This window comes from Morone saxatilis, unplaced genomic scaffold (assembly GCF_004916995.1).
Source record: "Morone saxatilis isolate NCDOM2014 unplaced genomic scaffold, NCSU_SB_2.0 Contig14, whole genome shotgun sequence".
Lineage (NCBI taxonomy): Eukaryota > Metazoa > Chordata > Actinopteri > Moronidae > Morone > Morone saxatilis.
This window is the reverse complement of record NW_023339696.1, coordinates 5,182,823-5,208,019: the sequence shown is the minus strand read 5'-3', so window position 1 is coordinate 5,208,019 and position 25,197 is coordinate 5,182,823. Positions and strand designations below refer to the sequence as shown.

The 25,197-nt window shown below is 40.7% G+C and overlaps 3 protein-coding genes across 3 annotated transcripts in view; 1 reads left to right on the top strand and 2 right to left on the bottom strand.

Annotated features, from left to right (window-relative positions):
• The window catches only part of pold1 (polymerase (DNA directed), delta 1, catalytic subunit), an 11,617-nt gene extending 10,571 nt beyond the window's left edge, over positions 1–1,046 (top strand). Inside the window, exons 25-27 of the mRNA XM_035655208.1 lie at positions 147–199; positions 554–651; positions 764–1,046. Of these exons, the coding sequence (XP_035511101.1) occupies positions 147–199; positions 554–651; positions 764–851 (239 nt within the window). The 3' untranslated portion in view covers positions 852–1,046. The remainder of the gene's footprint in view (positions 1–146; positions 200–553; positions 652–763) is intronic.
• A 519-nt stretch (positions 1,047–1,565) lies between these two features.
• Positions 1,566–6,626, bottom strand: zgc:55558 (uncharacterized protein LOC393228 homolog). The gene is made up of 5 exons (XM_035655209.1): positions 6,124–6,626; positions 5,751–5,863; positions 4,149–4,327; positions 3,464–3,623; positions 1,566–3,334 (listed from the first exon to the last, which is right to left on the bottom strand). Exons 2-5 carry the CDS (start codon positions 5,859–5,861, stop codon positions 3,221–3,223), a joined length of 564 nt encoding a protein of 187 aa, XP_035511102.1. The 5' UTR covers positions 5,862–5,863; positions 6,124–6,626; the 3' UTR covers positions 1,566–3,220.
• Positions 6,627–8,100: 1,474 nt separating this feature from the next.
• Positions 8,101–24,956, bottom strand: slc17a7a (solute carrier family 17 member 7a). Its single transcript, XM_035654388.1, has 13 exons — positions 24,834–24,956; positions 16,371–16,623; positions 15,705–15,823; positions 15,300–15,414; positions 15,127–15,214; positions 14,845–14,931; positions 13,968–14,110; positions 13,692–13,841; positions 12,694–12,826; positions 11,964–12,074; positions 11,237–11,364; positions 11,045–11,114; positions 8,101–10,958 (listed from the first exon to the last, which is right to left on the bottom strand). The coding sequence occupies exons 1-13, from the start codon at positions 24,893–24,895 to the stop codon at positions 10,657–10,659; spliced, it is 1,761 nt and encodes a 586-aa protein (XP_035510281.1). The 5' UTR covers positions 24,896–24,956; the 3' UTR covers positions 8,101–10,656.
• Between the last annotated feature and the right edge of the window lie 241 nt (positions 24,957–25,197).

Below are 25,197 nucleotides of genomic sequence, written 5' to 3'. Positions count from 1 at the left end.
TCGTTCTGTTTCCTATCGACAGTACTCAGGGACTTCTAGTGATCAAGACTAGGGTAAAAATCTGCAGAAGTTCCCCTTTAATGAAGTTAGGTGTTACTTTCACTATCTAACGTGTGTGTGCGTGTGTGCGTGTGTGTGTGTTGCAGCGGCTGTGTGTGATTTCTGTAAGAAGAAGGAGTCTGAACTGTACCAAAAGGAGGTAGGCGTATACTTTGATATGTTGGTTTTAATTATTAACAGGACTCGGCTAGGTCCCAGCTTGATGGAAAGCTTTAATATCTTATTTTAAGCAATAGCTGTCCTGGGTTAGGCATCATATTGCCACTGGTGGCTCCTCAGATATCAAATGAATTTAAGTACACTTAAACAGTCTATTTGAATATCGAATCTTATTCAGTCTCACTTTGTAATTGTTTGTGCTGCTGTAGACTAGTGTGCTGGTTTAAGACTGTTTTAATTTGTTAGAGTTAAGGGGTTAATATCTGAAAGCAAACATGACTCCTTCCCCCCCACCCCCCAAAATCATATCTAACATGTCTGTTGTAAATTACAGATATTTCACCTGAACACCCTGGAGGAGCGTTTCTCTCGCCTGTGGACTCAGTGTCAGCGATGTCAAGGGTCCCTCCATGAGGATGTGCTCTGTACCAGGTACATACACAGCACATACTTTATTTAACTCTGTTTACTGCAGAATTATGGCTGAGCACACAGTGGCCGTCTGTCATGTCCAGTAACACTGTCCCTCCTGACTTCTCTGCAGCCGGGATTGTCCCATCTTTTACATGAGGAAGAAGGTTCAGAAGGATTTGGATGATCAGAGCAAGCTGGTGTCTCGCTTTGGATGGTGACAGACCCACTCCCTCATTCCTTGTGTGCCTCAATTCAGATGACCATGGACTCTTCTGCTCACTATATTTGTTTCTACGCTTTTTTTTGGCGCTTGTAAAAATGCATATATGTCACACTATTTCTATGTTTTCTACTATGAATAAACTGACTTTAAGTAGTGTCTTTTTGTAAAAAATAAAATGGAAAAAGCAATCTATTTCTTTTGGACTCATGTGATCTTTGGTTATTTTAGGTCATTGCAAAGCAGCATTTACATACAGGATGCTGAACCACTGTTGACCACAACAGACAGTAAATACACAATATGCCTGTGTGTGAAGAGCTTAACAGTATGAACCTGCATGTTCAGCTTTACATGTGTGCATTCCCCAATCTTAACTTGACATCAAAGTAAAAGAGTATACTTTTACAGAAATGAAAAGAGGAATTATTTTGGGTTATTGTCTCTGTCAAACCTCAAACCACATCTTTTCCGCGCTGCTGAACTACAAACTCACAAGAGAAAGTCTATCGTTTTTAACTTGATGGCATAGTGCTTGCTCTTGATAGACCTGAAAAGATCTACAAATCAGATCTGGTGTATACGCACCGCAATCCCTACTTAGCATGAGCTATGTTCTTCTTGTGTCCTACATCTACTTTTGAAAATACATTTAACCTCTTAAACTCCCTACCAGTAAAGACCCACCTTGGTAAACAAAACAGACAACACGTAAAAGCTAAAAGACGTTTACTTGTTCATTACAGCAGAATGCATTAAAGGTTTTACATAGCTGTCAGTGAGAGACTTGCTTGGATCAAATTAAGTTTTTAGAGTTACTCCATATTTTAACAATAGAACTACATTATGTACAGGGTTCATTCACGGATGGATTCACTGGAGTTAGCCCCCTGAACTTTGATATAACTTTAGTAAATATGTGGACAGCGGTTTCTTAATGCAAATGTTTTTTAAATTGGGAAAAGCTGTTTGTAATGCTACAAAAATAGAAATTCATTACATTTAGGGTGACATTATCAAAGAAGACAAACATTGCTATAAAAAAAACAAAAAACTGATGCCCTATTAAATATCCTTCTCACCCAGCATCAAGTATGATCAAATAACGTGAGTGCCGCTGTGTCTCTGAAGATTTGTCTCTGAAGATTTGTCGCTGAGTTTAACACTGGTTTCATAATCAGTGTGGTTTTCAATGTTGGTAGTACCACATAGATATCTGCATATGCTACGTGCTCTGCTCGAGTGTGGTGTAGCATACACAGTGCTTGGAGCACCAACAACACTGACATAAAAACAATGCTTTAAAAGTGGACTTTGGAATACAGTGACTGTGAGGAACAAACAGCAGGGCTGACACTTGAAACTGTAAGTTAATGATAGCGTGAAGTGATGGACACATCAGATCTCAACCAATCATTTGCCACAGCTCTGGGTTTGTTATTCCTCAGTTCCTGATAAAACACTATATTCCTGAGGAAACTTTTAAAATGGCACTAACTAAATCCTAAATTCTACAATTAAAAAAAACATGACAGGAAATGAATAAAGTGCGCCTAGGAGTCTGGAACACAATTTTGAGGCTTTGATACTGCGGTGACCCTGTCTTAATACAGCTGAGAGACACAAACACACAAAAAAAGATATTGCTGGTGTGTTTCAAGCCCCAGAGGACACACTAAAATATGAAAAAAAATGGAGGGAGAAACAACTTTTTCTAAACTTTCAAAAGGTTTTGACCAATCTATCCTAGTCAATATGACACTAGTATTAATAGAACTTCATGAAGTCAGATTTGTACTGAGCAATCACACATCACAAATTTCACCACCCTAAACAATGTTTGGGTCCTGAAATACTCTTCTGAGATTTAGATGTGAGAGTGCAAAGTGCGGTGAGGCACCACTGTGACCCCTTGACCCCTAAATAGTCAACAGGAGCTGAGCTGTGTACAAAAACACTGGCTGGACAAATAGCCCTTTAAAGGTTCTTGGGGAAAAATAGAAAACAATCTTTCTAGCACAGACTTAAATTAAGTTTGGACAATTTCTGACTTTAACCAATAAGAAAAAAAAAAAAGTAACTGCAGTTTCTAGTTGTTTGGGCTTTAAAACAAAAACTAAAAAAACCCAACAGAATTCACAGTGTTAGAAGGGAATAGCACAGTGGATGAAATAAATGGCTAATCTTGGTAACGTACTGTAAGTGGAAACTGTGACAGCAGTAAAAAAAAAAAAACGGATTTTTGCCTCGTCTGCTACCCGGCCCAGAGCTGTGCCGGACCCCTCCACAGTGACAGAGGGGGTGCAGTGTGTGAGGGGGGAGCATGAAATAAGTGCTGTAAAGGATGCTGCTGGTGTGTGCAGTTTGCTATAGTATTATGCAACGTCTCTGAGTGTTCTTCTTGCTCTTCTTGTTGCTGCGGTTGGTCTCCTTATATCTTCTAATCTCCCTTACTAGCGAATAGAAAGCTTCCTCCACACCCTGCAAGATGCAGAATTTCAATGTGTTTAATAACATTTTGGTTATTAACAGTTTTATTTCAGGTACTGATTTGCATGTGTCCTATTTGCTCAAACAAGGCTCATGCATGCACTGGTGCAAACTACATACCTGTCTGGTTTTGGCAGAGGTCTCGACAAACGGTACTCCGTAGGTTCGTGCTAGCTCCTGCGCCTGCCGCGTCTCCACAGTGTGGGTACTCAGGTCGCTCTTATTCCCCACCAGCACCATGGGAACACTGTCACTGTCCTTCACCCTGTTGATTTGCTCTCTGAGGAAGAGACACGTGCACCTAAGAGACTGAGGCCACCCGACTTACTATCACTGATCTGGGTCAACTGCCTCACCTGCTCTCATGATGTGTGTTAGCATTCAAATTTTTCCCCAATAGGTCAGGCGGAGGCGCTGAGCTTTGAGGAGCACGTGTTTGCTGTGTGTGGCTCTAAGTGCTTGTCGAGCTAATTGTTTTGCTTAAAGATGACAAATCTTGTCTACTCTTGTCTTCAGTTACATATTTGGGTCAGAAAACGTGAACCAGTGTAAAAATGACCCCACAGAACTTGTAACCACACGCAGCTCGCTGGTAGATATGAGTTACAGATAATTAAAAGTGCAGTTCCTGCTACTCAGGAAGCAGCCTTTGTAGACTGTCTCAACCTGCACAGTACACTATACACAATTGGATTATTGACTATGCCAAGTTACACAACTGAAATAGACTATTAGTCCGTGTTCCTTCCTCCAGCTGTGTTGTATCACTGTACTGGTCTGTGGTGGTGTGTGAAGCATCTTGTACCTGTACAGATGAACGTCCTCGAAGGACTTGGTGTTGTTGATGGCAAACACACAGAGGAAGCCCTCCCCTGTCCTCATATACTGGTCCCTCATGGCGCTGTACTCCTCCTGACCTGCAGTGTCCAGGATGTCCAACAGACAGGTCTCTCCATCGATCACCACCTGTTTTCTGTACGAGTCCTGTAACGCAGCATTGACATGATCATGCAAGCGGTGCCAAGAGTTCAAGCAGTACGTCTGCCAAGAAATCTGACAGTGGATTGCATCATATTCATTCCTGAACAGTCACACCGCTGCGTCATGTAGCAACAAGACCCGTTGAATGGAATGTTTGCAATGAACTTACAGAAATCTGAAGACTTTTTTTAAACATCAAATACTAATCTACACCATTTACCTACAGCTTTACATATTCAACGCCGTCTGTAGAGATTGACTACCAACTTGTGGTCATTTTTAAGAAACAATGAGATAAACAAAAGAGATATGGAAGATAGAAGATAGACAAAAGGGGGGAAAAGAGAGGGGATGATGATGCAGCAAACGGTCACAGGTCGGACTCAAACCCACGGTCGCTGGAGCAAGGACTCAGCCTTGCTACATGGGGCACAAGTTCTACCAGTTGAGCTAACAGGGCGCCCCACTTAAATGGGTTTCACCAGGTATTACTAACTTTAAGTCAACATCTAAAGGGTTCTGGCAGAGTTTCACAGGTCTGACGGTGCTGCAGATATCTGACAGCACGGTCAGGTGTTTGCTATGGTACCACTGTGCATAGTGACGTTTTACTTCACTGTATTTGTTTGACTTTGCAGATTCAGATTTTAGATACATATCGTGTTTAGAACATATGATCAGTTTATAAGATATGACGCATTGTCACAGAATAAACTGCAGTTATAATTAGCTTCCACCTAAACCAGCTACAACATTAATATGCTTCTTTACACACTAATGGATCAGTAAGAATAATCCTACAATATAATATATAATAATGTGACTGAAAGAGGCCATTCTTCTGCATAACGCAACACTTAATATAACTAAAATATACTTAACTGCTGCAGTAATACTTTTACACTTTTAAGTTAGGGTTTTAATGCAGGACTTTCACTTGTAATGGATTATTTTACATTCACCTATATTAGTTGGATATGTATCATGTCATACACATACAACTGCCCAGCCTGTGTTGACTTATAAGGCAGTGAAATACAGATGCACTGGTGAAACATTTATCAGAGAAAAACACTTCTTCCATTGAACATAAAACTGCAAACAAACAAACGTTGTCTCCTGCAACAAGTTTAGCAAATTAATTATTATGAAAAGGTAAAGATAAAGGAAGGATCGGACTACTTTTGCCACCACTTGTTGTTCAACTTAACTCCTGACTTACAGCATAAGGGAGTCACATCACGTCCTGTGTCCTGTGTCCTCTAACTCTGATGTGACTTTGCATTTATCTAAACCTTTGAATCCAGATTACAGGTACAATGTACAGAACAACTCCCAGTGATGCACATGTGAAACAGAGCATGTGGTTTCACGTTAAACTGTAGTTTCCATTACTGTTCACCCAGGACAAGGAGCGGTCTCTCACCTCAATGGTTGGATCGTATTCATCAACGAAGTGGTTCTGGATGAGCTGGATGGTGAGAGCGCTCTTCCCCACACCTCCTGCCCCGACCACCACAAGTTTGTACTCGGTCATGCCTGGAAAGGATTAAAGCAGCAGGGGGTAGTGATTTATCAGCCAAGTATCAGGTGAACAAATCTGACAGCAGCTGATGTTTCCCTCTTCCTCCCTACACCGACATGGCGAAGAGACTGACCCAGATTTAAGGTTACTGTCCGCTGACGTTAGTGGACTTTATATATATATATATATATATAACATTAATCTGCTTTATAGTCACTGACTCGATATGAATGAGTGCTGGTGGTAAAAGTGGAGATTGTTTAAACGTACTTACCTCTGTGTAGGATGTGTAACAGTCTGTGAAGTGATAGCTGAGTTTACGAATGGATAAATGAGATTAGCTTGCTACATAACGTTAGCCTGAGACGATTTCCTCATTCAAAACACTTGTAGACAAACTTCAGGATTTGTCCCCAACTTGTTTTTCTGACAAGAGTTCCGTGTCAAAATGTGAACTGCGGAATTCTGCGAAGCTACAAGTAAAACTCTAACTTCATGTTATAAAAGTATTGAACGCCTGAAGTCGGGTAAGTTCCTATTTAGTCTAGTTGAGGTTCATTGTAAGCAGAGCGTCTTCACGTTAATTCCCCTCGCCGAACAACCAATGAGACGGTAGCATTCAGACTGACGTTGCAACGGGCCAATCACAGTGGAGTTTAAGCGTGTATCCCCGCCCACAGCTAGCGTACGCGTCCAATCACAATTAGGAGTAGCCCTAATTGGGCGTGGTCTCTCTGGCAAACTTGTAAGTCTCACACAGATGGTTGTTCTCAACTCCACATCGTTCAGGGGGCAGATATCTACACTGATGACTATCAACAACAGTATTCAGGCTTATGTGAGTGCTATTTTAGTCTGTATCATCAACCAGCTCCAAACACTGTGGACTCCTGGATCATGTAGTTCTATGTAATATCTTTAAGGATGTTTTCCCACCTTCATTTACACATTGAGCTGTGAACATTGTTTTATTCAGAAAATGTTCACCGGAAAAGTGCGTCTGCCTTTACAGTATGTAGAGTTTACATGAAACCCGCCTGCACCAGAGGAAAAAGATCTAACTTGCTGGTGAACATAGTGGAGTATTTTCAGATAAAGACCCGGATAAGTCCTTCAGACCAAAGACAGAGTGAATATTTAACCCACATTCAACATGTCGCCCCTCCAGAGATGTTCATTCATACCAGAGGCAATGCAGTTTAGGCTGACTTGAGTATATAGAATTACGTGTGTTTTACCGCCATCTAGTGGCCACAGGGACGAACTGCAGCGCTACATTAAATTAGTCAAGAGAGGAGTAGCCATTGGCAGTATATATGGGAGTAGCTTGTTGCTGCAGTAGAGGAGGCTGCAGGACCACAATCCTAGGACCGATACCACTTTCAAAATAAACCTCAGACTGAAGCAATCAGAAACTAAAAGCACCAAGGATTTCATCCTAATTTCCAACAAATTATTGAAATTTAGAGATCTTTCAGAATCTGAAAAATGCATTACAATGCTGTTTCTTCATTTGATATTTTTCGGGGGCCGGATTGAGAGAGGCTCACACAGGATGTTTTTAATAAATAGTTGAATAGCTATTTCGAGTGTGTACATCGATTTAAAGTGCTTCCTAAAGGTTTACTTTGAGTTGCACTGCACTGAACACACAGAGAGAGAGAGCAGGCCCCACCCTCTGGTCCGTCATCCTCACTTCCCTTGTCTGTGACGTTCTGTTTCTCCCTCACTCTCCCACTGAGTGCATCTGCTCTCCTATCTAATCTTTGCCTAAAATCACAGAGATAATCCTGCATCCATCTGTCCTGAGAGAAAGACAGAGAACTGACTTTGCGCTGTAATGATGTAAAAAAACTCAATACTAATTTAACGCGTCATGATGACATGATGGTGCTGAAATAGTGACATCATCTTAAATTGCTTAAATTTTATTATACACAAGGATATCTCACATATACATCTTTTATACATAGAATAGTTTCCACATTTTTGCATGTTTAAATATTATCATTTCCTTTTTTTATTTATTTCTACACTGATTCCCACCACACATTTCATCAAGAAGGAGGAGGACAACATTGGAACAGCCATAAACTGAGACAAAGAGAAACTTGATTAAAAATACACCGATACAACACTTAAAAATAAAATTGTTCACAGGAATAATCATTCATGTCTTTTAGACATTTCACTCAAAACACAACTTGCCTTTATCACTTTTTTAAAATAATTTATTGACATACCAACACATTTTAACATTAAACCCTCTTTTGAATCACAGAAATTATTTTTAACATTCCAGCAGTGTATTTTTTTCTCTCTCACAATAGTGAGCTCACATCACAAACCCTCAATACGTATCTGGAAAAGAGTCATCTGTAAATGTACTTTTAAATAAAAAAAATACTGCGTGCTGGCATGACCTGTGAGTACACACAGAATACAGAAGTTGTGTGTGTGCATGCACACGTCTTTTCATGTCTGAGTATGTTGGCTCTATCTACTGTATGTGCAGGCGCAAAGAGTTGTACTGTGCAGCTCATACATTATGACAGTTCCTCTCCTGTATGAGAATGTTAGCGTCCTCTAACTTTGGACTCTCCACTCCTGGTTTAACACGAGAGGAGCTGATGTGATTGGCCATGATTGTTACCATACCTTAACACACCCACTGATGAATGAAGTTTTATAAGTAGGCTTGAGAGCAAAGACCACGCCTCGAACACAACCCATTGCTGCACAAAAAGTATTTACGCACACTTTATTAGTTGTTACATCCCTCCCCTTCAAATCCCCCCATTCTCTTCTCTGTCCTTTGCTTAAATACAGGAACCACTGGGGCTCAATCCAATCAGAGTACAGTACATGAAGAGACAGCTCTTCCACTCAGAATCGCAACTCTCATAGTTCTCTCCTTTCTTCCTGCCACCATCAACATACTCATCCATCCATCCTGCCACGACCCTGATTTCTTTCCTCATCCCTTCACCCCTCACCCTTCATCCCCTTATCCCTTCATCCATCGACCTTCATCCCTTTGTCCCTCACCCTTTCCTCCGGATCTTCAATCCATCCCTCCTACACTATCTCCCCCTCTATCCTATTATGCAATAAACTATTCTAAATCCATATCTTCATGGGCGTGGTCTTTATTAGTGAATATACGATCATAGATCCTTCCTAATCCCACCTTGTGTCCATGGGTGCACTTCACACTGACAGCTATGTAAATACCAAATAGTGTGCCACCACTCCCTCTGCACAGTGTGTTGTGCACTCGACTGTGCTTGCATAAAATGAGCATCCTGTGTGTTTGTGTGTAAAAGGAAGAGAGGGATGGCGGGGTGCTGCACTGCTGTGCTCATTAAAACATGCTCAACGCACAATGTTTCAGCACCTGCACCCAACACAACAACACACTCACCGTCACACACACACACATACATACAGACAATCTGAAAAGCTCCGACCCACAAACTCAAACATGACTGACGTGTAGGTAATAAAGACATCGAGAACATCCTGTTAAATGCAGGGAGGAAGACAGATGGAGAGGCAGCCACAGAGACACAGAAAAAGGCAGAAACAGAGGCAGCATGTGCTGTGATGCCTGGGAATATTATATGTTCCTCACTGGTTAAGCAGTGAAACAATACAGCAACTATTACACTCTACTTGTCATTCTGGGCCACCTCTCTAATGGGAGCGTACACACCGAATGGAAAGTCACAAATGTCAGATGATTTGTGACCCATGAGCCTGGCTGGACGTGACCTAGTTAGGTCAGACCCAGGTGAGATTCAGCTAGACGCCACATGTAGCTTTGTGCTCAAACACACACCTTTGCACATTCAAATGCACACACACATAAAGGGGAGAAGGTTGCAACACAAGCCTCAACAGCTTTACACACACAAACACGGACTGATACGACACCTAAGCACCTTCTTCCTCTTTGAATAGTTTGAAAGTGGTTTAAAACACAACAGATTCTTTCCACATAAATGAACCCATGTTGACGACCACATGCAAGCATACCTTGAATTATGAATGCTTTGGAAACATGTTTCAGAGGTAAAGGAAAGTTAACTGACTGCATCTCCAATGTCTGGGCATGATTGCGTTTAGTTTGTGTATTGATCAAATGCAGAAATGTATTAACAATATGACTTCAATTAGTTCTGAGAGTCTTCAGAATAACACAGACTAGACACATGAGTGTGAGTACAGTGTACAGTCATGACTTTACATTTAGTAATTTGGACAATTTTTTAAGCTCAAGAGGCCCCAAAGGTGCTTTCCCAGCAAAAAAGTAAACATGTGGCTCACACATAAAAATTTAAATACAAGACAATGCCAGTGGCTTGAGAGAGTTGCTGTACAGGCAGAAAGCCCACCACACACACACACAAACAGAATCTCCTCAGTGATGTGGAAACAGATCTCCTGGCCAATCACAACAAGCTCAGGACCAGGAAGGAATCTGGGATATGAGTTCAGTTTTTGCAAATGAATACTGTATGTGTATGTGTACATTAACAACTCTAACACCAGCATGCACATGCCTACACACTCGCTCGCACACACACATACAAACACACACACACACACACACACACACACATACACACACAATGGAATGAATCAGATCCATACTTATTATTTGTGCAATTGTAAATATTGTACAAAAGCACACAGCAGGTCCATTCAGTATAGCAGTGACTCTCTTACAATCCCTTTCCCCAAAACAATTTTCATCTTTTCTTTATCCTGTTTCTGTTTTTTAAACTTGAACCATGTCACTCTTCTATGTCAGCTCCCTCTCCTCTTCTCCCCCATACATGTAAGAGTTGTATCCAGGCGGCTGCACATACTCCTCAGACTTGTCCCAGTCGGACACCCATCCAGGCCCAGCTCCTCCTCCTCCTCCTCCGGCCCCTCCTCCGTTGGAACCAACAACTGGTTGGCTCATGGCTCCGTACTGCCCGCCTCCGCGGTAGAGCTCCTCTGTCTCATTGGCCAGTTCATCCTCATCAATAATACCGCACTTCTCTTCGCTGGTGTCCTCTATGTCTGCCCATGGCTGCTTTTCCCCTGATGCAAAGAGTCCTAATGAGAAAAAAATATAATTAGTGTTCAGACTGAGCTCTTCTGAACCTGCCTCCCCAAATGCTATATTCAAAGTCAAGCCATACCATAGAAAACCACTCCTCCATAATGAACGAGGGAAGCTATAAGGAAGACACCCTGCCACTCTTCACGTGTCTGAAAAGGAACGGAAGTGAGTCCAAGAACATGTTTGCCTAATCTCCTTTTCATTAAATATGAACACTATTTAAAGTTTTATACATGGCATCGTGAAGTTGATACAAGTGAATCATTTTTACCTTGTGTTTGGTCATGGCTCCCACTATAAGAGGACACACCATTCCAGATAATGTTCCCACCCCGTTTGAGATGCCCATCAGTATGCTGGCATATCGAGGGGCGATATCCAAGTGATTGACATTAAACCCTGAGAGAAAGAACAAAAATCAGTGCACATCATTTCCACCACTTTCTAAAGTTGTTTTTAATGTTACTAAAGCAGATTTTCATGGTTATGGTTAGAAAAAAAACACAGAGTACAAAGGAGTAAAGGGAAATCAATTAGGGGAGAGATTTACTGTTTTTTAATCATCATGAGGCCAAGTCAGATACACTTATAGTTGTTATGTTTCAGACTATTTATTTGCCTCGCAAGAAACACTACGACACACAACCCTCGTAAAACACCAAACGTTTTTTTGTTTTTGTTTTTACAATTCTTCTTCTCCTATTTTTTAAACAGATTTACCAGACGAGATATAATGTGTTATATATTGAACAGACAGATATGTGAGTGGTATTGATCTTCCCATGTAATTCCCTGCAAGAAAGTGAGTAAGCGTATGAGCCAAAATGTCAAACTATTGCTTTTAAACATGGGCAACTAACTATTTTTAACATACAATGTATCTCATTAGTTGTTGATTTGATGATTTACACTGTACTCATTCAGACCTACACTGTTGAAAGGTGACATAACTGTAATTCTGTTTAAATCAGGGTTTCAGCATACATAACATCTTTTACCTGAGATAGCAAATCCACTGAAACCCACAGCGAGGACCAAGAAGGAAATTGCGATTCCTTTTGAGTGAGAGTATCCCACCACCAGCAGGAGGGTGGCCTCCATTCCAAAACCTGAAACACGTCCACGTAAACACATCAAAAACAAATACTATCCACAATACTCTGTCTCAACAAGCAATGGTCACCTGTTATTCAGAAGTCCATTATAATTATGTTGTTATTATTATTTGCTAGGTTAGAAATGGTACATGGTCACATGCAGAAGAAACATTAATACAACCTTTAAGTTGTCCATGATTCACTTCAAACACTGTGAATGAGTGTTACTGGGTAAAAAAGTGCCAGACAAATAATGTTACTATATGTTACAGGTCCTTAAGATTTCAGGATAATTATGTAAACCATTAACAAATACATAAAAACCACACTTGCATTCCTGTCGTCAGAAAGTTTCTAAAGATTGTTGCTGATATTTGGTAAAAGTCTCTTATCTTTCTTCATGTTGCTACCTTATATAGACTGTCAATGGTTGCTACAGCAGAGGTGATGCCATCTTAATGACTACCTGATGACAAGATGAAGACAGTTTGGCTTAATTGATGTGCTTGTGTCTGGATGTCAGGGGGCAGATATTGTGCCACACTTTATCCAGACAGATGTGTAGTCTTGAGCTTTCTTTTTCCTCCTCACCCTCCTCCAACTGGCACCCTTTTCTGTTTGACACTCTCACCTCCACAGTTCATGAGCTTCCTGACGTTGGTGGTGGACATCAGGTTGTGGGTTCTCAGGTAGTCTGCCAGCTGGCCTCCAATAGGCACGATGATGGTCATCACCAGATGGGGCAAAGCTGACACCATGCCCACCTGACAGAAGAAAGGAGAGAGAGAGTGTGTGAGAAAGAGACACAAGAACAGTGTTTTCATTACTAGTATAACAACGGGAGGCTGAAAGTTGAAAGTTCAGTTTTGACATCCAAACTAGATTTTTATTTTTGACTCCATACTACAAGCTAGCTTGCTATTTACATATCAGCCCATTTAAACTACTTTACCAAACCTCAGTGTGTCAGGGAGTAACTGTAACAGTCACTCTCAGGTGCTTTGTAGAGCTGGAACTCTATTAATAGATGAATTGTCGGAAACTGGTCATAAAATGTAGGATCAGATTCACACAAATCCACACCTGGAAAGGGAATTCTGGTATTTTTCAGCCTGGGTCTTATTTTCTTAATTGTGACTGTTCTGAACAAGGGTAAGGATAATGTTGCACTAATCAACTCTATTGTAAGGATTTGGGAAATAGGTCTCAAATACCAAATACAAGGAGTCATGATAATAAGACTCAGCAGTGCTCGGCACTACACTGGATGAACCGGTATACTGGTTTTTATTTCGTGTATGATATGAATTGTTCATATACCACTGTACTATTGCTCAGCTGAAACAACTGCTGTAACTCATTTGTTTCTTGTGCAACAGAACATTTAAATACTTTAAATACTTTAAAGATTGTTTGTAGTAATCAAACCCTTCAGTAGACCTAGATAAAAAATAACAGAATCTCCCTTTAACTCCAGTTGAAGCCGAGACCCTCAGTGAAACTGCTGCTGGCTACATTAGGTGTCTGCAGCTGTGGGTATACTCCAACTGTGAGCATACAGTGACATTTCTAAAAAAACTTAAAATTTAGCTTCTGTAAATAAAGTCTGTATAGATTATATAATCTCACCTTGCTGATCTCAAAGCCAAAGACTTCTTCAAAGTAGGCCGGCTGGCTGATGAGCAGCAGGTAGAAGGTCCAGCTCCTGCAGAAGTTGGCCACAATGATGGCGTAGACTGGCATGGAGGTGAAGAAGTGTCTCCATGGGGTTTTAAATTTCTGCCACCAAAAAAAAGAAGATATTACTGATATCCAGCACATCTACACTATCTGTGTTTGTATGTAGGTCTAAGAGATTCTCAGTGTTAGATTGATAGGTTACACATGAAGATCAAAGGGCCATACATGGAGAGGATTAAGAAATGATGCAGATTCTCCAATTGCATCTTCAATGTACTTCCTCTCCTCCGGTGTGATGGTGGGATGTGCTGCGGGACTCTCATACGACACCAGAATCCAGAACAAATACCAGAATATCCCAAAGCTGCCTGGGAGAGGAAGAGAGAGAAAGCAAAAGACACAGAGGTGAGTACAGTAGAGAAAGAGCAAGAGAGCCAGAGTTAAATGTACAGTAGTGAGAAAGACAGAGAGAGAAAATGAGAAGTAGATACATGACATGCTGTTAATGTTGTGAAACTCAACTGTCAAAATGTGGGGTTCGGGCTATGCTCTTAAATGCTACAAGGAAGACTAGCAATAAAGAAGCTACACCTGAACACCTGAAGTCCTTGAGAGGCACATAAAAGCTCTGCCATTCAGTCTTGACTGTGAATAACAGAAACACACTAGTAAAAGGACCAATTTGTAGGATTTAGTGGCTTCTAGCAGTGAAGTTGCAGATTGAAACTTCACTTCACATTCCCCTTCCAAGCGAGAAAGGAAAACTTTGGTGGCCACGAAACACACAAAATATGTGTAAAACATAACAGCCCTATCTATAGTTCAGTATCTGTAGATATAAAAGAGTCATTCTATGGTAACAAAAACATTATGATTGTTTTCAGGTGATTATACACTAATAAAAACATGCCTATTAATATTATATTCCATTTCTGCCAATAGATCCTCCTAAATGTTACACAATGGACCTTTAATGGGTCTGGAAATATTGGTATTTAAGATAAGAGTGTTACATAAGAGTGTTAGAGTATGCATTATTACTTGGCTGAACCGCCATAGTACCGCAGTAAGCAAACACTTATTTGAATAAAAGGATACTAACCATACACATAGAATACTGAAGGCCACCCAGTGTATTGCACCAGTATCCCAGCTAAAGGCATGGCCACCACCGCTCCTGCATAGGATCCTTGAAAAGCATCAAACATAAAGAAAATATTATTATTCATTCCTATAATCATATGATACTTTTTGCACTTAAACTACTTAATATATATTGTTAAAAAGTAGCCATGGAAATCCACAACTTCAGTTCTTTTAACCTCTTTGCAGGAAGGAGATACTGAATTTTAGGGAAATCTGTCAGTAAGTCATGAAACTTTACCACAAAAGGCTGTTGTGGCTAATCGACTTCTCTCAAGAGGAGGCGCCCACTTAGCCCAGATCCCGTGGCAGGCTGGGTATGATACACCCTGAAGGACACAATACAGTCAGGGAAACACTCATGCATGTAGGTAAAGTCTTACAGAGTCCTGCAAGCACAGACATATACTGTACCTCAACAAGGCCCTGGCATATCCTGACCAGTATGACACAGCTGTAATGGCAGCGAGCAGCAGATGGAATCAGCATGTTGAGCGTGGATGTGGCCACTATGGCAAAGCCAAACACTCTTAAACACACAAAAGACAAACAAGCTGCCTTAGAGCGATATTCAACAGCAACAACAGCAGCAGAAAAAGGACGAGAAGAAGACACAAACGCTGCACTGACAAAAGCTGGTTGTGGTTTTTTGAGAATTTCTCTGTTTTGATACTGCTCAGTGGGAATTGATTAAAACAATTACCCAAATTATTCCCTTTTTCACACCCAGCACAATTACCCAACTGTTACCCAATCAACCAATTTATAGTAGACCAGATTAAAGTAAAGCCCATACTGGAGAAAATATTGTAAATTCACCTGTTGGCTGCAAATTTTTGACATATAAAGCCCCCTGGAATCTGTGTGACGATGTAGCCCCAGAAAAAGGAGCCGTGGATCATCCCCACTGTCTCAGGGTCCCAGGTAAACTGTGCAGCCTGAAGAAAAGATGTATGACTTTAACTTAAAGAGCTCCTTCATACATGTAATAAAACATATACAAATAGTTTTTTTGGAAGAATAATGTGTGTCAGATATGTTTTTTTAGAAAAACAAAAAAGTATAATTTAACATATTAAAATCCTTAAAAGGGCATCTACTACTCTTAAAAAGTTCCAGAATCTATCAATATTTAGTTTCTATCTAAAGTTTTCCTGCTGGACACAAGATGTCTCCTACTTCACTGTAAAGTCCATTCTCAGTGTATGTGCACTGTGTTTTCTACATCACAAGTTGCAAATTGGACCAGGATAGATTTCCAAACTATTTGTGATGGCACAAATCATTCTCGTAGGTTGAGATCAGTGTTTTATTTATCCCTCCCTTTTCCTTTTAGAAAATTAAATCTTCACTGGCTTCAATCAGGTATAAAGAAAACAGAAACAAATCTATGAGGCTTGTCTAATAGTTCAAATGTCCTAATCAAAGACAGACTGAAACAGTAAAAGTGAGTCCAAAACCTTTGATTTCGGTTTCGCCACTTACCACAAGTACTTCCTTGTTGCCTTTGTAGACAGTGTGGTCATTGACCATGCTTACGATGGCCACACCCAGGTTGCACCGGATGCCAAAAGAGATGCAGAATCCCAGGCCAGACAGGATGGCGATGATGTACCGCCTTGGCAAGCCAAAGCAGGTACAGTCCACCACTGGCAGCTCCTTCTCCTCCACCAGCTCAGGACGGCCCTCCGCTGATAACTCAATGGTTTCTCCATTGGGCTGCCGCTTCTCAATCAGCCTAAGAGGAGACACAGAGACAGAGAGAGCATGAAGGAAAGGAGAACTACGAGCCAGCCTCTGCAAACATGGAATAACAGGTTACCATGCATCTCTGTAATATTGATTCTTTACACAGCCTGATTGGGATGATCTGTTTTAACAGTGCTACAATAGCAAAGAAATGTTATGCATAGAATTCTAATGTTGGCATTTATAATTTGCTGATACACGCAAATGGTTCAGAGGTTATATCTGCTCATTTAAATACCCAAATGTAGACGGTAGCAGAGGTGAGAGTGTGGTGACAGTGAGGTCACACCTCCACTGGGGGCAAAAACTTGCATAACATGGAAACAGTGGCTCAATGGAGGATTTCCTGGGAGTATGGGGAACATTTCCAGGTCAGGTGAGCTTTAAAAAGAAATCTGTTTGTATGTAGAGGTTTGAAATGTAACATGGTGGCCTGCCGCCATCAAACATCTTTAGCAAGACAATAATCACGAGTCTTCTCTTTGTGTACTTTTTGTGGGGTTACCATGCTATTTTGAGGCTGTGTAAAGTAATATATATCTTTTCTTTACACGTTTGTAGAATTTGGCTACTTTTCATAGTCTCTCTCTCTCTTTTTCACACACACACACACACACACACACACACACCTCCATGTAGACAGCATGCACCATGTTGAGGTCGTGTCTGACTCAGCGTGTCCCAGAGTGTGGAAGCAGCTGTCACTAGCTGAGGAGCAGACTTAGCTACAACAGCACATTCCCCCAGTGTCCGTACCTGCACGACGTCCAGGACTGGCTGCCATACTTGTGCTGTCCAAGATGTCCTCTCAGACACAAAGAGTAGCTCTCTGGAGACAGACATCTACCCATATCATGAATCACTGAATGGACAGACGTGTGTGATTATACTTTGAGGTTGTTCAGACGGTCAGAAACAGAGATGATGAGAGTAGAGATGGCCTGTTTAACAAGCCTGCTATCACTTTGACTATCGATTCACTGAAGTGCAAAAGAGTGTGATCAATATCTGAAGCGTTTTTCCCAAAATACATACATTCTGTCAAACACTGTCTGTTTGTCTAAGAAGAGACCGACATGTGTTGTTATTTTAGGCTGTTTCTCAATTTGTGCAAGACCATTTTTGTGAAATGGCAGTCACTTTTTTCCAAAGGAGTCAAACAGAGAAGTCAGGAGAGCGGCCATCTGTGTATCATAACCTCATACTCTCAACAACACACCCCCACTATTAAACACTCAAAAACATGAATACGGCAGACTTAAGTACACGCTTTCTGCAGATCCATTTTCCTCAGATTAAATCAGTCATAGTGCCACACTCTCCAGTGTATATATGTTTTTAACCTGAGTGTGTGTGTTTTGGGGTATGTGTGAGTTCACGGTAAAGCACAGTCGTGTGTCAGCCGTCCACTTTCCATTGGGCTGATCCAGTTAGTCAGTGAGCTGGAGAATTATGCACAGAAACAGACACAATCACCACCAAGGATTTGTTCCATGTGACAAAGGACGGTTGCATTTTTAAAATTTTGTTTAAATTCTGAGATTCAATAACTGTGCAAAACATGTGTTTACTGTATTAAATTGCGCTCTGTTTTTCAAGCAAACATTCATGACAATTCATCTCTTTCAGCACACTGAAGCTCCAAGATAACTTATTCACGCAACACAAGACAAGTCAGACTCTGACATTGGTTAATTATTGATGTGTTTTTGGGTGCGATAAATAATTCACTCTAGCTTTTACACCATAATCTGTCACTATCTATCTATCTGTTAGCCTGTCTGTCTGCTTCTCTGCATTTACTCTCATCCCTCCATTCGTTATATTTCTTAGTTATGCATGTGGATTTCACTCCCTCCCCCATTTCCACACAGCAGGCTCTGAATAATCTCTTTATACATCCATGCAATGAGTCAATAAACAACCAAAAAATATGTAGTAATATAATGTTTTATTAATTAAACCTGGGTCCATCGTGAAATATGGTACTTGTCAAGTGAAACACAATGGACAACAGAACAGTAATACTTAAAGCAACGTTTTGGAATTTGCAAGAGATTAGAGAGGCTGCATCCTCTCTCTCTCTCTCTCTCTCTCTCTCTCTCTCTCTCTTAATCTGTCACAACATTCAGATTAGGATTACAAAAATGATTTACTTCCGGAAATGAATATGGAAGGACAGCCTATCGCTGGGCGTGGTTCAGCATGCTTCTCCCTCTATCACGACACACTGCTGAGATCATGCCGGACTTTGATGCAGTTTTTTAGTCCTTTTGTAAATCAGATTGCTCTCATTTACATGCAGTTATTTTATGTTTCAACTCAAACACTGAATGATTTCTGCAATGCTTTGCCCCACTGTTACAAACACATCATATTCTTCTAAAAGAGCTGGGTAAATATTTCATATCTTAGATTCATGTTTGACTGACTTAGTGGTGTGAACAAAATGAGTCACAGTGCATCAAACACAAGAGACAGAGAGATTAAATTGTTACCAGTTATGTAAATCAAAGCAATAAGTTGATCACAAAGCTGATGTGACACAAAGGAAGGTGTGTACATGGTTTTCTGTTGAATCAGTTGGCCACACTCACACTGCTGTCCTATCTGTACTGAACAAATGTGCTGACTTGCCCCCTGAGTGGAGCTCAGTATCCTACTTCAGAGTTTGTGAAGGTTGCAGGAGGATCCTCATTAAACCTCACGACAGATTGCAGCCTCACACCTACACATACGCTACCAGCTAACGAGGCTAGCCCACAGCAAAAATTACCGTTAATTACAGATGCTTCTTGCTAAAAGGCAATTTCACCCTAATGTGTGTAAGTGTCTCACAGTAGCTGACTAGCTGAGGGTCTCCCTCTTCTGATATGGTGTTTTAATGTGATAATAAAAGGAGTTTACTGCTATTTTCAGTTTGCAGTTTTGTACTGGCTGTTAAAAAAGGCTGCTTCTTTGAGTAAATAGAGGTATGAGACACAGAGAGAAGTGGACATTTGCCTCCATGTGACGCTCACAGCCACTCAGCTGATGTAGCGTCTCTCGTTAGCATAGAGGACCTGATTGGTCTCAGCTGGCAACAATTAATGAGCCAGAGAGCGTGAGCAGGCAGGAGTCCCGTGACCTCAGGCTCGCTGAAATATCATAATTACAATAGTAACAGGCTCAGTGGAGACTCAGTAACTACTCACACCTCAAACTGAGCTCATATTTGTGCTTGTCACCTGAGTACAGGCAGCTAAAGTTAACCTGATAAAGTCCATAGTGATTTATTCTAACAAATAAAAAGGCTTCAGTGCTTTTATAAACTGGCCTTTTATAAACTTCACTGTGTAACATTGAGGAGGATCTATTGGCAGAAATGAAATATAATATTCCTAAGTATCTTTTTAGTAGTGTACCTGAAAATAAGAATTGTTGTGTTTTTGTTACCTTACAATAAGCGGGTCCTCTTCCACTGAGATCGCCATGTTGAACCGCTATGTTTCTACCCAGAATGGACAAACCAAAAGCTAGCTCTTGATTGGACCTTTCACGGTTTTTAGCAGCCACCATAGTTTTTTCCTACATGCTCGGAAGGCTAAGCTGTATTTATCTGGTTGCAATCTGCAACTTCACAACTAGATGCCACTAACCCTAACTTATCTTAAGTAGAGCTGCCTAAAACAATGCTCATTTGCATTTTCAACTTAAGGTGGGGCTAATACTAACCATTATTTTCATTAAGCCCCAAATTATGTATTTATACAACATATTTTATTAAATGAACAGCCCAAAAGATATATTCAGGTTATTCATATATATGAAAAACAAACATTTGATTTGCTCACATTTGATAATCTGTAACCATCAATGCTTTGGTATTTTTGCTTAAAAAAATACTAAAACTATTGTTTGACTATTATATTATTATCAGTTGCCAATAAATGTTCACCTAATTTATGATTTTGCAATAATATATGAGCTATGACAAAAAACACTGACTCTCACGTGCTGGTTGGTGACCTGGGACTTTTGTTACCGTGTATATTAAATTCACCAATTCACAGAGCGCTCTGTGTAATCCTCTCATAAGAGGATGATGGAGAGGAAGAGACAGACAGCAAGGGAGGTCGACAGTAAAAATATTATATAACGACAGACGCCCTGGTCATTATTCGTCCACATCCGTGTGCTGAATTGTAGAATCAGTTCATTGTGCTGTATGTAAGCCATGCTGTTCTTTCCTAATGTCAGCCCCTCTCTAGTCCTCCTTTCTAAAAATGATTTCCCCCTTAATTCCCCTCTATTTGTAGGTAAGGTGTTTGGGTGGTAGCTTGAGGTCTTTTTTAATTTTCAAACTGAAATTTCTGCAGATATTTTAGTAATTTCAGTAGTGGTGTCCCCCCCTTCCTCCACGAGCCTCTCACTCTCCCTGAAGTGAACAGATTGGGTCTCGGTGGGACTGTGTCACCCAGGGAGACACCCTCCTCCCCATCCTGTCACACGCCTTTTTTTTCTCTCTCTCCTGTGGACACACAGACACACACACATAACGTTCAAACACTCACACGTGTGACCTTCATAGACTTCTTTTCTAAATACTCACATAATAGAGCTCACACACTGCTTCTCATTACCACTTTTAGACAGCTTAATGATAAACCGAGGGGGGGTCATAACATATATATCCTAAAAAAAAACTCTTTTCTTCTTGTTTATTTGCTACCCAGCTCTGTTCTGTGCCACGGCGTTAAACCCAAGAACGCATGTCTGCAATGTAAATATAAAATACTGATGCACTGCTGACATCATGGATACAACAGCACTGCTGCCAATAACCGCGCATGCTGAGTGTTTGCAGTTGACTTTCCAAACTGCTGAGCTCTGATGCATCCATCCTCTGGGTAGACCCTTCAATAAACCTGTGTATATGTAGCCTCTTCCACACACAACACTACATGTAGACAGAGTGACACACCGGCATAGACAGGCAGAGAGACACAAAGCAGAAGCGTCTCAAATGTGGCATTTTGGAGTCTTTTCAAAAAGTCTCCAAGAGCACGCTGTCGGTTCCCAGGATTCACTGAGTGATGTTTTTCTGCCTCAACTACAATGACTGCCAGCAGAGTAGAGTCATCTTTACACCTGACAACCAGGTCAATGGCTGTAACATTCGAACTTCCATTATGCACAGTGTACTGTAATCATCACAATCCCTAAACTGATGTGAGGTCATTTGTTAAAATGGATTTTTCTTTGCTTTTCACAGCACTGCATTGGTCATTGTTTTTTTTCTTTCATTATGAAAATATTAACCTCTGGCCATCCTACCACCTACAGTGTATTGTGCAAAAGTGACTAAAGTAAGTTAACCGCAATATTAAATTTCACAGGTGTCCAACAAACGTGATACAAACCCATCACTCATCAGGAAACCCCTCTGATTGTGCACATGCACAGAGAAATGAAGCCAAGAAGCAAAGCTGCTCTGTCTCTGGGTGTACTTAAAGTATTAATGTCAAGAACATAGTGTAATAAATAATACAGTGATTCACAATAATTCGTACATTTATAAGAATGCTATATGATTCAAATGATGCCAAGGACCTTGCAGTTCTTGTAGTTTGACAAAACATAAATAGTAACAAATAAATAAGCATAGTTTCATCTCATTACAATTTGAATATTTTATTTAGAACATTTTTCAGACCACTGCGTGAGGTTACTGAAAATGTAGCACTCCACACAGCAAGTAAAGTCGATTAAAAATGGATTACCTGTTATATTCTGTATTGCCTTGTGAGTAGGGAAACACAAGCTCTCCCGTGCAATCTTACTGATGCAAACAAAAGGCGGATTAAATTAAAAGTCTTTTAATAAACCTGTATGTGGCATTTGTTTTTAGAAACTTTTACACGTAATCAAAATGCTGATGAGAAGATTGCTGTAGCATATTTCATGTAGTGCTGAGGAAGAGTTCCTTGGCACGAGGAGATGGATAGATAAAGTATAGGCATTAATTTGAAGATGTTAAAAGAAGGAATGGTAAGAGTAGAGATGTAGAGTGCACTTGACCTTACAGTGCTTGAGTTTATGCTTACCTAGTGGAGTTTAATATAGAAACAGGAGATGCATTCTGATGGAGAAAATGTTTAAATAATAGATGAACTCCTGGCTGCTTTCATCAGGAGGGATTTTGTCTGAGAGTGAGATTGCACACAGACACTCATCTATTCACACACTGCGGGGATGTCCTGTGTTGAAGATGCAACATATTCACACACACACACACACACACACACACACACACACACACAAATGCATTCCTCAAAACATACAATTCCCAAATAAAATAACGTTCACTTTTCCTATTGAAACCATTGCCTGCATTTAACACTGCGGCCACATTAAACCAGAGTTCGCTGGCTAAGCCGAGGAAACACCCACTAAAACCAATCTGGATCCAATCTGATACATCACATCTCTCATAGCATCAGCTGTGCCGCGCACATGCACGGCTCACGACCAGTAAAAGAGAAAAAGCCTGAGATTTGCATGTCCGTTAATCTGGGACACCCTGATAGGCTGAAACTTGTCTGTGCTGGTGTCGCAAAAGCTCAATGGATGGATGGATGGACGATGGAGGAGGAGGGAGCGGCTGGAGGAAGTGACATGGGCTGGGATGGAGTGAGTGGGAGGGGAGAGTTTAGGGATTTGCGTGGCTCGACATCTGGACTGAAAAACAGGCTATTTCAGGACGGGATTTATACGTTTGGTTGCTACCTCAAATCCTGAGAGAGCGAAAGCTTAAAGCAAAGGTTATTGCATGAGGTTCTATCGGTGTCTTTAATCTCTCTTTTTTTATTGAAATATTGTCAGCACACCAATATGAGTTTGAACCTCTGTATTGATATGCAATTAATTTGCAATATTTAACACATTTATGATATAAGAGACTGCAGTGATGTTTTTCAGTCTTTTCTTTAGAAATTACACTGGCACAAACATAGTCATGGTCTCCTTCTTCACAAACCATCTCATAGAGCCACTTTGTGTAGAGGTGATGCAGATGTACAGGTTTCGGTTTATTACTATATACAATCGTTTAAAAAAAAAATAAAATAAAATTTTAAAAATCCTTCAGTCCACTGTAACATCTTCAATTTTTTCGTTTTGTCCAAAAGTCCACAAATGAAAGATATTCAATTTCTATTACATAAGAAAAAGAAAGCTGTTAGCAAGACCTAATATTATTTTATTATAATATTTTTAGAAAAATAACTCAAAAGATTAGTTGTTTATCAAAATATTTGCCAATTGAGTTTTTGTTCATGTCTTCAGCTTCATATACTATAATAATGACTGTTATTGTGGTTTCTTTGTCTCTTTCTTGATCAACCAACTGGTTGCAGCATTAGCTTTCTTATATATATATATACAATTCAATGTTAGTTGGTTAATTGGTAAATCTGATGAATAATAGCCTGAGATCTCATGGTTCATTGATCAAAGAAAGACATTAGTAACTTTTCAGAGGATGCCCTAAAATGTTACAAGACGGATAATGACTTTGGTTCCATCTGCCAATAACGCACGGAAACATTATGTAACCACACTTTATTCTCGCCTCAAACGCCAGTGTACTCGAGCTGGCCCAATCTAGCAAGAGCAACAGCATCATTAATGATTTTTAGAGGAGAAGTACCCAATAAAGCATCAAACCACAACCAGAAAAAAACCCTAGTCCCCCAACCCCTGGTCCCACATGCACTCTACAGTGAGTTCACTGCACTTTAACTGAGCGCTCCTGTGGTTGTTTCATCATTTGTTTGTTTGTTTTCCGGCAAGGTACCAAATAAAAATGAACTATCCGTGAAACTACAGCCCGACATTTTCTCCATCGATATCAGCATCTTTCACACTCTCCTGTCGACCCAATAATCACCGCACTGTGCGCTGCGCAAACCTGGACTTTTGCCACAACCTGCATGATGTTTGCGGCTTAAACCCATCAGACGCCTCTTCTCCCAGTTAAAACCAACATCCCAGAAACTTTTTCCCCCACTACAGGGTTACCGGTCGGAGGAGAGAGGATGGGAACCCGCAGCACGATGAGCGGCTGTGTCCCGCACAACAAAACTATCCCCAGAAAAAGCGTGAAAACGGGGGAAAAGTCTGAGGTGGAGTGAGGAATATTTGAAAATAGGTGTGTACCTGTGAATTTTCCCCAGAGTTTTTCCCGCGACCGCCTTAAACCTGTCTGGTCGGATCTCCATCCTTGCAGCTTCTTGACCCGGCCGGTGTGCTGATGTCCCGCGCGCCCTCCTGTCCTGCCTGAACGCGCGCGCACAGTCCTCTCTCTCCCTCTATCTCTCTCTCTCTCATCCCTCCCTACCCCCCACCAGCCTCCACTCTCAGATGGCCCACAGAAAGGTGTCGGTCTTTTTTTCTGGTTCATTGCGAGTTATAGCAGCCTGTGGTCTTTATTGGACATTTATAATGGAATAATTCATCATAAGTCTAAACCAATGATCCATATTTACCTTCTTGAAAAATGTTCCCTCTAACATTAAAAGGA